The sequence below is a fragment of the Pelobates fuscus genome, chromosome 2, assembly GCF_036172605.1.
Source record: "Pelobates fuscus isolate aPelFus1 chromosome 2, aPelFus1.pri, whole genome shotgun sequence".
Taxonomy (NCBI): domain Eukaryota; kingdom Metazoa; phylum Chordata; class Amphibia; order Anura; family Pelobatidae; genus Pelobates; species Pelobates fuscus.
Window position 1 is genome coordinate 106,199,450 of NC_086318.1, and position 18,435 is coordinate 106,217,884.

Sequence of the window (18,435 nt, forward strand, 5' to 3'; positions counted from 1 at the left end):
ATGGTTGTCAGACAACAGGTCATGTTACTTCCTGGTTTGGTTAGCTCAGTGGAGCTTAATTAAAGAGGCAGCAATTGCCCAGGGCACCTGCCTTGCAAAAACTTCTCATTGAACTGAATTGGGAAGTCTGTGATTGGACAACAACCAAATGTTTGGGTTGTGGAAGAAGAGAAGGGCTTGCAAAAGCAGCAGACGAGATCTGCAGGTTTTGCCAGCTGTTTTAGGTATACCATCCATGAAAAAATGCATAAATAAATTCCTGCTTATTTTCCTTTGGATCATATCTGCTAAACAGCGATTTTTACATTTTTGTATTTGGACATTGGAGTGTCCCTTTAAGTGTTGCTGTGGGTTGCCCAGGTGCTGAAAAAATAATTCACCAGAAGCACAACTAACTAACTAACTAACTAACTCCTCTCATTGAGTTTGAGCGCTAGTAGTAAGGTTCCCATGCATTTCTCTAAGCTTGGTATCTCTCGTTCTCTGTTGAGGAGATAGACAGATATTGTATCATTATTATATACCGTGCTGTTTTATGTTTTTCATTGGACTTACACTTTACCCCTTAAGGACTGCGGGCGTTCTATGCCATCCTTTTTGGGGTGGCTCTAATGGCATAGAACATCCCCGCCGTTCCCCCGACGGCGGTCGCAAACCTGGGGTCTGCCTGTGTGCTCAGGCAGAGACCCTCTATCCGATCCAGCCGCGATCAGTTATTGGGGGTACTGTTTTACTCGGGAGACTTCACTGAACACAAATATTAGTGTTTAAAATCAGTAAAACATATCACAACGATATCGTCAATGAAAGTGACGTTTTTTTGCATTTTTCACACACAAACGGCACTTTCACTGAAGATATAATTGTTGTAATACATTTTACTATTTTAAAACACTAATAATTGTGATCAGCAAAGTCTCCTGAGTATAACAGTACCCCCCATGTACAAGTTTTATGGTATTTTCAAAAGTTACTGAGTCAAATATAACACTTGAATTTCCTTTTTTTCACATTGAAATTTGCCAGATTGGTTATGTTGCATTTGAGACCGTATGGTAACACAGGAATGAGAATTACCCCCATGATGGCATACCATTCACAAAAGTAGACAACCCAAGGTATCGCAAATGGGGTATGTCCAGTCTTTTTTAGTAGCCATTTAGTCACAAACACTGGCCAAAATTAGCGTTTAAATTAGTTTTTTGCATTTTTCACACAAACAAATAAGAACGCTAACTTTGGCCAGTGTTTGTGATGAACTGGCTACTAAAAAAGACTAGACTTACCCCATTTGTAATACCCTGGGTTGTCTACTTTTGCAAATTTCAATGTGTATAAACTGAAAAATGTATTGTGCTATATTTGACCCTGTAACTTCCCAAAACACCATGAAACCTGTACAGTTTTACTCAGTAGATATTGCTGAATACAAATATTTGTACTTTATTGCAGTAACAGCTAACAGTATTATGACATTCACAGTTAAAATGCCATGCAGAACTATAACAATTAAATGTCTTAATTTCTCATATTTTTTATATTTTATTCATATTAAATTATGTTTAACATATAAATAGTTGATGTAACATGGATGCCCTGTTTCTCCTGAACAAAATGATATATAATAAGTGTGGGTGCATTTAATATGACAGAAGTGAATTACGGTTTTCAAATTCAAGGCTTTGTTTACGTTTTTGTTTTGATTACAACTTTCACAACTGCCTCAGTCCTTAAGGGGTTAAACAAGATATATTCTGCTCATCCTTACATACTGATAGTGTCATCAAGACACATTTTTTGGCTGGATACTGGATATTAGAGTGGACTGAACTGAACTGAATTCTCTCTTTGTGGGACAGTAGATGCTACAAAAATTGTACCTCTTCCCCACACACAGGAAGTGGCAAAATTGTGCTGATTCCTTATTCAAGCCCTACAAAGCTATCCCTCTCTCGGCCACACTAAATAATTCTCTAATATGATCTAAAAAGATAAGCCATTTTTACATGAGAAAGCTATTAAAAATAATATTTTTACTGCACACACAATATTCAAATTTAACAGTGTGCTATTGAATTAAATCCATACACAGTATTCAATTTAAGCAAAGTATGGGGAGTTAATTTAAAGAAATGAGAAAGTGATACTATACCTGAATAACCAACCAAAGAATCCATGTTATGAGTCACGGAAACCAAGCAAACTTTTTTGTTGCAGTATTTGCGTCAGGACGCCCAAAATGACATAAATTATTCGGATGTGATGATGACCTTGCGCTCTAAGATTCGAGTGTTGAGAATAAAGTAATGAAAAAAATAATTAAATAAAAAATGGTTAGTATTTGCAGTATGAATGATTTGATACAATCAAACGGTATATTATAAAATTCTATTTTAATGGTTTTCATTCAAGAAAGAAAAATGCTTATAGAGAGAAAGTATAAAAAAATACAGCCATTCTGCCAGATATTGCTTAATTGATAGCTATTTTTGTAAATACTACATGGAGACAATAAAAGTGCTATATTCTGCGTTCATCTTAAATCATAATTATTAATTTAGAACATTGATTTGCAGACACAAACATATGTTACTCCTCACCTGATCGCCCTCACCGCTAACAGTCTATGCCTTCATTAAATTGGTTTTCCAAATAGCTATTGAAAATTACATAATAACCCCAAGATTTCCTAAATTCTTGTTAGAACTTTAAAGGGACACTATAGTCACCTGAACAACTTCAGCATAATGAGGTTGTTCAGGTGAGAACTATAGCTCCCTGCAGCCTTTCTCATGTAAACACTGTATTTTCTGAGAAAATACCGTGTTTACATTGAAAGCTAGGAACACCTCCAGTTGCAGAGGGACTTCAGAGTTGATGGAGGCTTAATATGCCTCTATCCACTCAGATCTGCTGTCAGCAGAGCACAGGGAAGCACTGTGCACAGCATCCTGTGATTCAGTGTCTCCTCCCTCTGCATGCAGACACTGAACTTTCCTCATAGAGATTCATAGATTCAATTCATCTCTATGAGGAGATGCTGATTGGCCAGGGATGTGTTTGAATCATGCTGGCTCTGCCCCTGATCTGCCTCTTTGTTAGTATCAGCCAATCCTATGGGGAAGCACTGTGATTGGATCAGGCTACCACATGTCAGCAGACTGCTTGTTTTTCTGAGTCTAACAGCATGCAGATTTACAGCTTCAGGCTTGAATACAGTAAGATTTTTACTATACTTATGGAAGCATGAGGGGCCCAGGGGGGCTAGATGGTGGTTTTCACACTATAGGGTCAGGAATGCATGTTTGTGTTCCTGACCCTATACTGATCCTTTAAGAATATATTGTCCTTTCAACCTGTTTATCTAAATTAGAATATATATTTAATTTCAAGAGTTTTGCTCACCAGTGTTTATTTACATAGGAAATGTTTGATATTATGTAATTATTATATTTACTTAATTATCCAAACATATACAGTGTTTCTAGATATAAGGTCCATAATGTTACATACCGTATTTATTCGAGTATAACGCGCACACCGATTGCATGTACCAATTTTTAATCTAAAATTAGGGTTGCTCGTTATACTCGAATAAATATTAGCCCAGCAGAAGAGGGAGTGGGTGCTCCGATAATACCTCCCAGGACCGCCGGGCAGCAAGCGTTTACTCACCTCCCTGCAGCTCCTCCAGCTCCCCAGTGTAAATCTTGCGAGACCCGCGGCCGTCAGAGCTGGCCGCGGGTCTCGCGAGATTTACACTGGGGAGCTGGAGGAGCTGCAGGGAGGTGAGTAAACGCTTGCTGCCCGGCACCCCAGGACCGCCGGGCTTGTAATGAGCCCGGCGGTCCTGGGAGGTATTATCGGAGCACCCACTCCCTCCCTCTTCTGCTGGGCTAATATTTATTCGAGTATAACGCGCACCCCTAATTTTAGATTAAAAATCGATACAAAATTTTCCGCGTTATACTCGAATAAATAAGGTAATAATTTCAAGTAAATTAAGGAAGTCCAGTTACAAATTACATTTTTCAATATGACAAAAACATAATTAACTAAAAGTGAATGCTTCCTTGAAAACTATAAATCATAAAGCTTAAATGATTTATATCCCCTCAAGTATAACATTAAGTTTATTATAGTGATTAGAATAGATGGTTCTAACTGCTGGCTGAACTCATATAATCATCTGTTAATCGATTGAGGCACTGTTTGAAATGACCCATAATGCCTTTTAGTCTAGGCAAATAATAATTAATATGATTTCATTTGTAGTATGTTAGCATTTAGTTATTGAATGTTGGCTCATTAAGCAATCATCAAAGTATCAGGGGACCAGTTAACCAGTTTTCGTTCTGTTAGAGCTAATATTTGATTTTACTACAGTAAACTTTTAAAAATAATAGATGTAAGTCTCTGTGTGGTTAATTACACATATATAATTATTTTGTGTTTGTTTTGTTGGTGTATGTATGATCAAGTTAGGCCTGGATTGAGAGTGGTGCCAAAGATGAATTATGAATTTGTTTCCCTTACCTGGCCTTAAGACAACATTACGTTTGCAACTTGATGGTGCAGGCAGTTACTCAGTCGTGCAAGCAAAACATGACCATTCTTGATCAAATTTGGCACATGGAGTACAGGAGTATGTTCATGCTGTACCCCTGTGCCCACCTCATTTTCTTTGTATTGTAGCAGGGTAATAGAAGCTGAAATAATATAATATAGGGCCTCTAACAGAGCGTGCTAATAAAGGTTCGGGCATTGAGCAGAGTATAAATGAGAGGTTGACAGGGTTTAAGTTAGCAAGGATGACATGATTTCTGGGCATAGATCATGCCCTACAGACTTTCTACTGACAACATTCTGCAACTTACACGCCTCTTGTGACCCTCAGATGAATAGCCACTAAGGGCTTTCAACAAAAATACATAAAATGTGCAGAAGTCAGATGATGGTTGTATGTCCAGTGCGTTTTTAATGAGACTTGTTGGATTCAGTGCTTCAAAGAGAAGCACTAGATTGATGGATCAATTGGTATGCACGAGTCCTGTATCTTCAATGCTTCACTATTAAAAAGAATCAATTGGACAAAAGTCATAAGAATTGGTGACTTAATCGGTCAGATCACGGTGCAGTGATATGTCTCTCCCAGTGGCAAGTTTGTTTCTTTTTAATATTTTCTATTTTAAAAAGGGAGCTCAGTAATTTAAACAACAAAGAAAACATATAATATAGAAAAAGATACATCAGAGTGTTCATTTTACTTCTCTCTAACAGTATGCCTTATTTAATATTTTTTTGTTATTATTTAAATCACTACAAATCTAACCGTAAATGATTTGGCAGCAGATATATAAAGCCTGTGTGTAGGTTAATTATTACTTATAACAAGCCATTGATAACATAGTTGGTTGAACCAGTATTTCAGGAAGTAATTATATGTATTTGTTTCCATTAGTGTACATAGAACACTTTGTCAGAATTAACAGTGTGATATTAAATGGCAATATAAATGCATTTGCACAGTCCTTTTGCTAATGACATTTAAAGTAGTTTCTTCTGGCCTGCAGTAACTGGATTGTTACTGGTATAGGTTATACAATGATATAACTATTTAAAATTTCTTGGTATCCTCTACAACAGTTCAGATGGACCGAACACCCCCATAAACCTAGAAGATCCAATCAATGAGTTGTCTTTAAGAAAATCTCATTATGCAAGGATACAAACCGAAAGTGGTTGCATTGCCCTCCAGCGACATGGAGACATCCATAGTTTCTCTTGTTTTATACAATTCAGTATGCATTTTCTGGCCTCTCTGCCTAGGCTTTTCAGGATTATATAGGCTTCCATACTAAAATGTTGGATGTCACTTTGCTAGACATCTAAATGTATTCCACAGTCCAGAGACTTCAGTTTATGCACAAAGATACTGGTAAAAATGCTTAAAGCAGATCTGTCACTTTTGGGGTTCTTTTTGACCCCCAAAGGAAAAGTGACATATCTGCTTAGAGACCAGTGGTTGCAGGTGCAGTGGGGGGTAGTTTACTTGCACGAAGATGTCCATCATAGCTGCTGCTATCTTCTTCTGGAGGTCTACTTTGGCTCTTGGTGCTTCATTTGCCAGGGGCTATGTCAGTGCAGGTGCAGTGGAGGGTAGTTTACTTGCACGAAGATGTCCATCATAGCTGCTGCTATCTTCTTCTGGAGGTCTACTTTGGCTCTTGGTGCTTCATTACACACATGTAAGAGTACAGCACTGAGGTCAATGGAGGAACCTCCATAGATGATGTCTCGTGATGTGACAGCTGGTGAAATTGGGCAAAAGTTGACCGCAAAGCTTGGTCTTTTCTCAACTTTTGTCAACTTCAGGCTTTACCGTAATACACAATAGCTCCTACTTTATCTTGTGGTATCTTTGGATTGCTTTTAAATTCCAGCATCAATATTTTATAATATGCTGAGAAATGACAGAGCCGCATTGATTAGTTCCTGTCTTTGTAAATACCTAACATGAATTTTATTTCATTCACAGGAAGAGTCTTCCAGTCATGAATGTAACCAGAGAATGATTCTGCTGTATGGGGTCGGCAGAGTGAGAGATGAAGCAAGGCATCAACTACGAAAAATTACCAAAGACCTCCTGGGGATATTGAACAAATCAAGCACTAGTGAATCTGATGGTAAATCTATTTAATGCTCTTAAATTAATGGATAATCATGTTCGTAGAATCTAATAATAAATTATAATAATATTAACCTTAATGAAGATGTATTTAGCATGCTATGAAAACATTGTTATTCACTAAATACAAGTATAAGAAGTTGACTAAATTATTTAAAATGTTGGGCCAAAATAGCTAGATGTTTTTTTTTTTTCCTTTTTTTGGCCTTGCTCTTTCACCAAAGACCAGTAATTAGATTTGCATTGATTATAACAATTTGCACATGGCATTCACCACTTGTGATGTGCATGTGTGAGTTGATTAGTAATGCAGTGTAAAAACACCCAAGTGGAATTTTCTTTTTAATGGTTTAATTGTCAAACCTCTATTTAATGTGTTTGGAAGTCGAAAATGTACCACACCGTTATAGATGCAGACTTAATGAAAATCCTAGCCCTAGTCCGCATTTACTGTAAGTGATCGACATGGATCACTCAATAATGCGTTGAGTAAAAGGGCATACCCACCAGATGTAATTTACATGAGCCAGACGAGGCATGTGCATTACATCTAAGGCAATTATTTACATGGGTCATTATGGCTAGATTTGCTTAGCGGTATACATTTTTAAAGAAAATACAGCTTATGGAATATTTTCTTCTTCTGACTTTGGGCAAATTATGTTACAAAATGTCACTTGAAGATCACTTTCTTTTCCTTTCATGAGAGATACATTTTTACTTAGACCTACATACGCAGATATAATATGAAGTGCCATATTTATTCTTAAAGGGTCACTCTGAGCTCTATAATAACCTTTGCTCCAGGCATAAGTCATTGTTCAATCCTGCAACTGTCACTGCACACAGCGGCATATTACATATATTACTTAAAATATGAGTCTACCCCTTTTCACTGTGAAATAAAGAAGCAATTTCACTTCCTCATTTACCATACAAATTGCACATGCGGATGCTGTGCATATATTTTCCCTCTCAGCCCTAGACACAGAGACGCATATGTCAGGTTGATGGGTTAGGATATTTCTGTAAACAAACCCATGCACAACACTGTGTACTTGGCTTTGAATAAACTGGTAGGAACTGCGGTTTGGCTGAAATGTGCTTACTGAGCAGTTCCACCCATGTTCAATCAAGTGTCCATGAGTAGGACAAATGCATCACAAGCTACAAAGTACAATGTTGCTGTAAATCGAATCATTTTGCTTGTTCTTTAAAAGAAAATAGATGCAAGGATTGGTTTTATTGGGAGTTCATCTGTACATACACTACTTTTAAGTTTAATCTTCTAGATTGCTGTTAATTTTGTAGACCTTATTATATATCAATATAATATCAATTATTTCAAGTTTGCAGATCCCACACTTCTGTACAGTGAGGCAGGGTTACAGACAAGTCGACATTTACATTGACATAGACAATTAGCTACATACTGATACAGGACAGAAGGTCCTGCTCTTTTGACATTACCATGGGGTGGTATGATAGAAAAAGTTGGTAAAGGGAATGGAGAAGTCATATTGGGAAGGAGAAGTTCATGGTAGAAGGTCATGGCTAGGGGTGAGGGACAGATTTGGTTATTTTAGGAATCCGTATGGAAGATTAGAACCTAAAATGGACAAATAATTATTATAAAAAATACACACTTTTCTGGAATGCAAACAGGTCAAGAATACACTGATATTACAATTATGCTATATGCATGAAACAAACACAGCGTGCTTTTTGATCACGAACAAAGGTAAAGAGTAAGCAATATCAGCTACAAAATGTTGAGCAAATAGATTGCAGATTTTATCAGGAATATTCATTAAAGTTAGAATTGAAAATAAAGTTCAAACTTTAAATTAGCCAAACTTGAAACATTCTCAGCTATGCTAAGAAACACTATAGGGTCAGGAACACAAACTTTTATTCATGTAGTGCTAAAAAAAAAATACATGTAGGGTGCCAGGCCGCTCCTTACTCCCTTTAAATAATAAGAAAACATAGTTTTTTTCTCGCACCACACGGGTCCACCCCTGATCAGCCTCCTTGGCTGCCATCATCAGAATTGATGATCTCAGCCAATGACAAGCATTCCCATAAGTAAGCATTAGATTGGCTGAGATTATCAATTCTGATGATCTCAGCCAAGGAGGTGGGGCGGGGGGAAATACCACCCTAGCCAATCAGCATATTTTCATAGAGATGCATTGAGCCAATGAATCTCTATGGGTAAAGTTCAGCGTCTCCAAAAAGGCACTCTACGAAAAGGTAGTGTTTACATTAAAATGTCTGCTGGGACGGACTATGCTCATAAGAACAACTACATTAAACTGTAATTGTTCTGGTGACTCTAGTGTCCCTTTTTAAATTCACTTTCAATTCACTTTCAATTCTCACTTCAGCAAATAACCACATGTATTATAAATTACCTGTATATTGATTGTAGCTCCTCTGAGAGACAAATGGAACTTGCAAAGTACAGATAATTAACATAGACAATGCTTTTCAGATTCTTTTTCATGTGACAGCAGAATAGTAAATGACGGTTTTGTTACTTTTATAGTCTTGATGAACCTGTACTTTTTCCTGGCCTTACTCTGAAAGGCTAATGTTGCTTAATTCTGTAATGTGCCAAAATTAAATGTTGGAGTCCGAAAATAATATTAGAGAAAAGAGAAGTAGAAGAAAAATAGGGAACAGAAATGTAGTCATAAACTTTAAATGTACTGCCCTCTTACTTTTAGTGCCTTGGCATTTTTCAATGTAAGCTGTTTTTGTTTAACATCAAGTTCCTATAACCATCTCACGCTTTACATAATAAAATATGATGTTAGAACCAAAACAAAAAGTTAATTAGCTATACTTTAGAATGCCAAACATATAGACAAGGTCAGTAAATATTTGTTTACTTGTCTCAGTGCCCGTATTAATCCTTTCAACTATTGCTATGCCACTTATGTCCTCCAGGGATCCAGGTCACTAACTGTATTAGAGAACTGGAAGAAACAGTCTGCAGGCATATAATTTCAAACACAATGTTCCTTAGGCTGAAAAAAATCTTTTCAGCAAAAAGGATACAAAGAAATAGGTTACTGGGGTACTACAAAGGGCCTAACCCTTATATTAATAAATGAGCAAAAGAGAGTGAGGAGCGAGGATCCCAAAAATGTGGGAAACCGATCCCCTCAACACTAGTACCCCTTCTGGAGCAATAGTACTATATACACCCACTACCGTGTATTATACAGAGTGGACAAAAAAATAATAACGTTTTATTGAAAAATATTAATATTAAAAATATGTAATACACCAAACTGCTATAAATAAGTGAGGAATAAAGTGACTTAAAGCGGCACTGTCATGCCGAACTTACCTTTCCTCAATCTCTTCCTCTTCTCCCACTCTCTCGGGATCTGTTATTCTTTTCTTCCTGTCTTCTTTAGTTTTCTTTAAAATCATAAGACAAAGTAGGGACTCTGTCTTATGGAGGATTCCTCCGCTTGACCAGCTCTGACCAGCGGAGGAGCAAAGTGTGCTTCATTTCCGCTGGTCAGAGCAATTTTCCCATGATCCCTAGCTTTCCTCCCTGTTCCCACAATGCTTCCTGTCAGTATTGCCGAAAGTCCTGTCACTTAGACAGAACGCCGGCAAAACTGCCGAATTGCATCCTAACATAATGAGAAGAGTTTCTCCATTGGTGTTAGGATGCAATTCGGTACTTTGTTCGGATCGGAATTTCATTCTAATGAATGAAACTCCGATCCTATTCATTGCTGTGGCTGCATCTTGCAGCCGCTTAGTAGATAACTCCCTAATTCCCACGGTATCAGGGAGCTATCTACTAAAAGGCTGAAAGACCTAAATTGGTCTTTCAGCCAAATTTACTAACACCAAGTAAAAATGACTTGGTATTAGTAAATAATATGCCCCTACTCGCTATACCGCGAGTAGGGGCATGTCTAGTAAGCAGTGAGCAGCCTGTGGCTGCTCACTGTAGAAAAAAAAGAAAAAAAATATTGCCCCCCACCCCTAAATGACGGGTGGGGGCCGTAAAGTAAAATAAGGGAGGGAGACCTATTGTCCCCCCCCCCGGCCCCCACCCCTGAGCGGTGGGTGGGGGCCATAAAGATAATGAGGGGGGGGGACCTACTGTCCTCCCCCCCCGGCCCCCACCCCTGGGCGGCGGGTGGGGGCCATAATAGTAGTAGGGGGGGGGACCTACTGTCCTCCCCCCCGGCCCCCACCCCTGGCCGGCGGGTGGGGGCCATAATAGTAATTAAAGGGGGGGGGACCTACTGTCCTCCCCCCCGGCCCCCACCCCTGGGCGGCGGGTGGGGGCCATAATGGTAATAAGAGGGGGGGGACCTACTGTCCTCCACCCCCCGGCCCCCACCCCTGGGCGGCGGGTGGGGGCCATAATAGTAATAGGGGGGGGGACCTACTGTCCTCCCCCCCCCGGCCCCCACCCCTGGGCGGAGGGTGGGGGCCATAATAGTAATAAGGGGGGGGGCCTTCTGTCCTCCACCCCCCGGCCCCCACCCCTGGGCGGCGGGTGGGGGCCATAATAGTAATAGGGGGGGGGGGACCTACTGTCCTCACCCCCCCGGCCCCCACCCCTGGGCGGCGGGTGGGGGCCATAATAGTAATAAGGGGGGGGGGACCTACTGTCCTCCAGCCCCCGGCCCCCACCCCTGGGCGGCGGGTGGGGGCCCTAATGGAAAAAAGGGGGAGGGGACCTACTGTCCTCCCCCCGGCCCCCACCCCTGGGCGGCGGGTGGGGGCCATAATAGTAATAAGGGGGGGGGGGATCTACTGTCCTCCCCCTCCCCGGCCCCCACCCCTGGGCGGCGGGTGGGGGCCATAACGATAATGGGGGGGGACCTACTGTCCTCCCCCCGCCCCCACCCCTGGGCGGCGGGTGGGGGCACTAAGTAAATTCCCCCCCCCCCCCATCAAGGTGACTAGGGGTGCCCAAGCCCCTAGTCACCCACCCCCCACCCAAATAAAAAATGCCCCTACCTACCCCCCTCACCCTAAAAAATAGTGAGGGGGGAATAAAATTGCTAACCTGTAAAGTAAAATTAAACTTACCATTCGACGTCTTCTTTTTTCTAAAATCTTCATTTTTCAGCCCCAAAAAAGGCCAAATAAAAAACCATCATAGCCGTCGAACTAAAAATAAAATAAAAAACCCGAGCGCAAAAAAAAAAAACCTGACGAAAAAGAAAAAACCCGAGCGCACAAAAAAATAATCCATCTTCACCCATGGAGGGCTCCGCGCAGACTGAGCTCCGCAGGGCGGGGCAAGGCTTATAAAGCCTTGCCCCGCCCTGCAATTAGCCTAAGAACACTCTGATTGGTGGGTTTAAGCCAATCAGAGTGCTCTTTGTCATTTTACAAGCGTGGGAAAGTTCTTTGGAATTTTCCCACGCTTGTAAAATGACACAGAGCACTGTGATTGGATGGCTTGAAATCCATCCAATCACAGTGCTCTGTGTCATTTTACAAGCGTGGGAAAGTTCTTTGGAATTTTCCCACGCTTGTAGAATGACACAGAGCACTGTGATTGGATGGCTTGAAATCCATCCAATCACAGTGCTCTGTGTCATTTTACAAGCGTGGGAAAGTTCTTTGGAATTTTCCCACGCTTGTAAAATGACACAGAGCACTGTGATTGGATGGCTTGAAATCCATCCAATCACAGTGCTCTGTGTCATTTTACAAGCGTGGGAAAGTTCTTTGGAATTTTCCCACGCTTGTAAAATGACACAGAGCACTGTGATTGGATGGATTTCAAGCCATCCAATCACAGTGCTCTGTGTCATTTTACAAGCGTGGGAAAATTCCAAAGAACTTTCCCACGCTTGTAAAATGACAAAGAGCACTCTGATTGGCTTAAACCCACCAATCAGAGTGTTCTTAGGCTAATTGCAGGGCGGGGCAAGGCTTTATAAGCCTTGCCCCACCTGCGGAGCTCAGTCTGCGCGGAGCCCTCCATGGGTGAAGATGGATTATTTTTTTGTGCGCTCGGGTTTTTTCTTTTTCGTCGGGTTTTTTTTTTTTGCGCTCGGGTTTTTTATTTTATTTTTAGTTCGACGGCTATGATGGTTTTTTATTTGGCCTTTTTTGGGGCTGAAAAATGAAGATTTTAGAAAAAAGAAGACGTCGAATGGTAAGTTTAATTTTACTTTACAGGTTAGCAATTTTATTCCCCCCTCACTATTTTTTAGGGTGAGGGGGGTAGGTAGGGGCATTTTTTATTTGGGTGGGGGGTGGGTGACTAGGGGCTTGGGCACCCCTAGTCACCTTGATGGGGGGGGGGGGAATTTACTTAGTGCCCCCACCCACCGCCCAGGGGTGGGGGCGGGGGGAGGACAGTAGGTCCCCCCCCATTATCGTTATGGCCCCCACCTGCCGCCCAGGGGTGGGGGCCGGGGGGGAGGACAGTAGGTCCCCCCCCTTTTTTCCATTAGGGCCCCCACCCGCCGCCCAGGGGTGGGGGCCGGGGGCTGGAGGACAGTAGGTCCCCCCCCCTTATTACTATTATGGCCCCCACCCGCCGCCCAGGGGTGGGGGCCGGGGGGGGGGAGGACAGTAGGTCCCCCCCCCTATTACTATTATGGCCCCCACCCGCCGCCCAGGGGTGGGGGCCGGGGGGTGGAGGACAGTAGGTCCCCCCCCTCCCTTATTACTATTATGGCCCCCACCCGCCGCCCAGGGGTGGGGGCCGGGGGGGGGGACAGTAGGTTCCCCCCCCTATTACTATTATGGCCCCCACCCGCCGCCCAGGGGTGGGGGCCGGGGGGTGGAGGACAGTAGGTCCCCCCCCTTATTACTATTATGGCCCCCACCCGCCGCCCAGGGGTGGGGGCCTGAGGGGAGGACAGTAGGTCCCCCCTCATTCCCTTTATGGCCCCCACCCGCCGTCCAGGGGTGGGGGCCGGCGGGGGAGGACAGTAGGCCCCCCGTCCCCCCCTTATTACTCTTTTTTTTTTTTACAGTGAGCAGCCACAGGCTGCTCACTGTTTAGTGGACATGCCCCTACTCGCGATATAGCGAGTAGGGGCATTGGGGAGATTTTAATCTCCCTTGTACTATTATGGGGGTCATATTGACCCCCATAGAGTGAGGGGGGGGGACACGGGGGGCTAATGAAGTGGTGGGGAGCACTGCTCCCTGCCGCTTCTATAGTTACATATTACAAGGAGGGAGCTGCACGCCGGTAGCTCCCTCCTTGTAATAAACCGAACAAACAAACGAACACTGATACTCAGTGTTAGTTTGTTCGTCTGATTTTTTCTATTCATTCATTCGTCTGTCTGATGAATGAATGAATAGGTGAAATTCCCGTTCGCATGTCCAGGTGTTTCACTGGGCATGTGCGGGAATCTCAGGGCTATCTAGTGTGGGCAGATGACGTGTCCCACAGGGACTTCACCTACCCACACAAAGATGGCGGCGCCCTGAATATAGATCGGGGCAGAAAATAAAGAATAAAAAAAGGGTAATGTGGGGGGCATAGGGGCATTTGGGGATGACTAGGGGGTCGATTGGATGTAGTTGAGGCGGGAGGGGGGTTAAAAAAAAAACGGAATTCGGCATGACAGTGCCGCTTTAAAAAGTCAGCCTGAGGTGCACATAGCCAAATGATGCACCTCGATACTATGTTGCTAAGTAACAATCATGAAGGAGCAAATGCAGGTTTTTTCAAAACGGCAACAGTATCAAAAAAGTGACACATATAGGCATAGTAGCAAGACGGCTGAAAGCTGTACTTGAATTCCTACAGCAAACAAATATACTCTCCACTGTTAGATATCAAAAATAAAAATAACAGTATATACATAACAGTATCAGAGATATAGTGTCCTGATGATAACCTACAAATGTAGATCAGTGTATGCTAGCCATAATGGCTTCAATTGTCTAGTCCAAGTAGATAAATCGAAAGGACAGGAAGATATCAGTGAAGAGATATGAAAAATAAAGTGGGGAGGTAATAGAGATGGTTCAGTAGCTCAAAAGACCCTGAACTGCAATTCAAATAGTGAGGGGCTAAATGCCCAGATCCACCCCTCCACCACATATAGCAGAAACCCAACGCGCGTTTCTTCGGCAATATCCGCCTTTCTCAAGGGTATAGTTGTGTACAGGGTACCTTCCCTTCATCTCCTCCCTTATAAACACTTACAATTGGCGCCAAAAAATCACCGTCCGTCATAGGTGGGCTGGGTCTCAATTTTGATACGCCTGAGTAGTTTGTGGAAAAGTTACCATTTGCATATTTGAGGCAATGTGAAGTGCGCATGCGTCAAGTGCCGGCACTCAATCGGAAAGGAACGCATGCGCTTATGTTCTACCGGCCTCAGTATGGTCCCTAGTGTGTCAGGTATCGCGTAGAGGCTGTTCTGTATGCGTCAAAATTGGCATTTAGCCAAAAGGTGCGCCTGTATACAGCCTCCTACACTGGAAATACCAAATATCACACTATATTGCTTATCAGTTTCAAATTTTGTATACTTCTTAGAATTAGATATGGGGCCATACAGGGAGTAAATACCGAAATAGTGTATTATTATAAACTGTGCCCCCCTACATATGTTAGAAGAGCAGAAAGACCAATGTAATAAATATAATCAAAATGAACTGAAGAAGCAAAGGGAGATGGGAGCTCATAATGGGAGGGGGGAGAGGGAAAGTGAATTAAATAACAGACAATATTACAAAAAAATTAATAATTATCAGAAAAATTCCTAGACAAGGTGGCAGGTCTAGAGAGGGTAGCAAGTACTTGAGGGACAGTCCAGATACAATTCACAAGTATATATATATATATATATACATATGTCTGCATATGTATATCTCCACTGCAAGGGATCAAATAAATGGAGCAAAGGAAAAGCCCTCGTTTAAACACAGAGGTTGTAATGTCTTGAGTCTATAAATCCATCTAGATTCTCTTTGTCTTAATAGACGATCATAGTTCCCTCGCCGCGACTGTCTCTTGACCCATTCAAGACCACAGAATGTCAGATTACTGGGATCACTCCGATGATGTTCTTTCAAATGTCTTGAAATTGGTGTTTCAAGGCGGTTCTTAGGAGACCTAACATGTTCCATGAGCCTTACTTTGAAGGCTCTAAAAGTCTTGCCTACATACTTCTGTCCACATGAGCAGGACAGGAGGTACACCAAACCTTTCGTGTTGCAATTGACTTGACCCGTGCTGTCATTTACTACTTTAGATTCTTTTAAAATGTATTTGCAGGCTACACACCTACCACAGCCATAGGAGCCACATGGGGGATTACCCAACCATGTGTCTCTTGGCTGTGATTTAATAGATAGATGACTTGGTACTAGTAGATCCCGGATATTACGGCCTCTTCTGGCCGTCATATTAATACATGGACCTAACACCTCCTTCAGATGTATATCGTTCCGGAGGATCGGCCAGAATCTATTCAGACACTTTTTTGCTTCAGACCATCCCGTATCATATGTGGCGATCATCCGAAAATCGCCTGTGTTTTTCGAGGTTTTATTCCCGGGGTGATCACTAAGGAGGTCTTTTCTATCTATTTCAAGTGCTCTCTTGTAGGCTTTTTTAAGGCAGCGGTTTGGGTAGCCTTTCTCCTTGAAATACACACGCAGTTGGTTTGCCTTTATTTTGAAATCTGCTACATCGCTACAATTTCTCCGGAGGCGAAGGTATTGGCCAACCGGGATCCCCGCCTTAAGAGGCCTGGGATGATACCTATTCCAATGGAGTAGGGAATTTGTAGTGGTCGGTTTTCTATATAGGGTAGACTGGAATGTCCCATCTCCATTAATGGAGATTGTGATGTCTAAAAAGTTAATTGAGCGTCCACCAAATTCTGACGTAAATTTGAGGTTCTCAGTATTCTGGTTTAGACATTCCACTAAGTCTGCAAATTCTTGTGGGGACCCTTGCCATACCAGTAAGATGTCATCGATATAGCGTCCCCACCATAGGATCTTAGGGAGGTAATCCCTCAAAGTTTCTGAGGAAAAGATGTATTTTTCCCACCACCCCAGGTGGAGGTTTGCATAGGATGGGGCACACGCTGTCCCCATCGAAGTACCCCTCACCTGGTGATAGAATCTGGTGTTGAACAAGAAATAGTTATGGGATAAAATAAATTCAAGAAGGCGTACCACAAACTCTGTATGGAGATCATCTCTGCATATCCTTTGGTTTAGGAAGAATCTTACATGTTCAAGTCCCCTATCGTGAGGGATAGATGAATACAGTGACTCAACATCCAAACTACAAAGGTTTGCACTTGAAGGTAGTTTAAGATTAGACAGTAAGTTCAATATAATTTCAGCAGCAAAATTATCAGGGCAAATAAAACAATGATGACATGTGTATCTGTACCTGTGTGTCAGTGTATGTAAATGTGTGTCAAGGTGTTTGTATGTCACTGTGTGAGTACCTGTGTGTCCGTGTGTGTAGCTGTTAGTGTATTTGTCAGTGTGTGTGTGTATGTGGCAGTGTGTATCTGTGTGCCAGTGTGTTTTTGTAGCTGTGTCTGTATGTGCCAGGATGTGTATCTGTTGGTGTGTGTACCTGTGTGTCAGTTTGTCTATCTGACTGTGTGTATGTGTCAATGTGTTTGTATCTGTATGTTGGTGTGTGCATATCTGTGTGCCGGTATGTGTATCTGTGTGCCGGTGTGTGTATATGTGTGTATCTGTGTGTGTATGTGTCAATGTGTGTATATGTGTGTCGTTGTGTCTGTCAGTGAGTGTGACAGAAACATTGACAGACACACTCACTAACAGACACACACTCTCAACGACAGGCACACAATCTCACTGATTTGAAGCACTGATAGGCACACTCATTTACAGACATACTCTCAATGACAGACACACAATCTCACTAATTTTAAACTCACTGACAGACTGTCATTGAGTGTTTTAAATCCGTGAGATTGTGTGTGTGTGTCAATGTGTCGGTCAGTGTTTGTGTCTCACTACAGACACACTCACTGACAGACACACTGACACACTCTCAATGACACACACATTGACACACACTCACAAACAGACACACTCATTGAAAGACATACTCTTACACAGACTGAGACACACAATCTCACTGATTTAAAACACTCACTGACAGACTGTCATGGACAGACACACTCACTGACACATTCCCCGTGACAGTAACACTCACTGACATAAACACACTCACTGGCAGATACACACACTTACACATTTTTGCATACTAAAAAATGAATTGTATTTCTTGTTTTATTTATTTTATCTGCTTTAGGCACATCCAGCCTCCCTACCTTTAGGAATGCTAGTCTGGGTCCTCTCCCTGTAATCCAGTGAGGATTTTCTCCCTAGAATTCAGTGGGAAATTATTCTTTCATTTCCTCACTGCTCCCTCATGCGCTTCTGTAGTGATGCCGGGGCTGGAGCGACATCATATTCCGGCTCCTTAGCATCATTACACAGGACGCGCGAGGGAGCTGAGAGAACCTGGAAACACATCATCAGAGCTCTCTTGCCGCCCCCAAGGATGCCTCCTCTTTTATTCCCTCTTTAGGGTGCCCTCTGGTGGCCAGCCAACCAGCCACCTCCTGGCACCATATGGCAGCCATTGACCCACTCTTCACGTCTCCCGCCTCCTCCTGGCCGGCGTCGTGAGGAGCTGTGCATAGCTTCCAACCCTCTGTGTGCTTCCTCAAAAAATGAGTGTGTGCGCCAGTGGACCCCAGGTA

The 18,435-nt window shown here is 42.4% G+C and overlaps 2 protein-coding genes across 3 annotated transcripts in view; one reads left to right on the plus strand and one right to left on the minus strand.

The window, feature by feature from the left end:
- Nucleotides 1-18,435, plus strand: part of MED12L (mediator complex subunit 12L) — a 442,361-nt gene that overhangs the window by 315,109 nt on the left and 108,817 nt on the right. The window contains exon 17 of the mRNA XM_063442526.1: nucleotides 6,539-6,686. Coding sequence (XP_063298596.1) covers nucleotides 6,539-6,686 — 148 coding nt within the window. The remainder of the gene's footprint in view (nucleotides 1-6,538; nucleotides 6,687-18,435) is intronic.
- The window catches only part of P2RY12 (purinergic receptor P2Y12), a 28,281-nt gene that overhangs the window by 1,978 nt on the left and 7,868 nt on the right, over nucleotides 1-18,435 (minus strand). The window contains exons 1-2 of one of the 2 annotated variants that reach the window (XM_063442529.1): nucleotides 9,106-9,152; nucleotides 2,153-2,278 (exon numbers count right to left, since the gene is read on the minus strand). In XM_063442529.1, the coding sequence (XP_063298599.1) occupies nucleotides 2,153-2,177 (25 nt within the window). In that variant the 5' untranslated portion in view covers nucleotides 2,178-2,278; nucleotides 9,106-9,152. Of the gene's footprint in view, nucleotides 1-2,152; nucleotides 2,279-9,105; nucleotides 9,153-18,435 lie in introns of those variants that run through there. The other variant, XM_063442528.1, reaches the window with a different exon arrangement.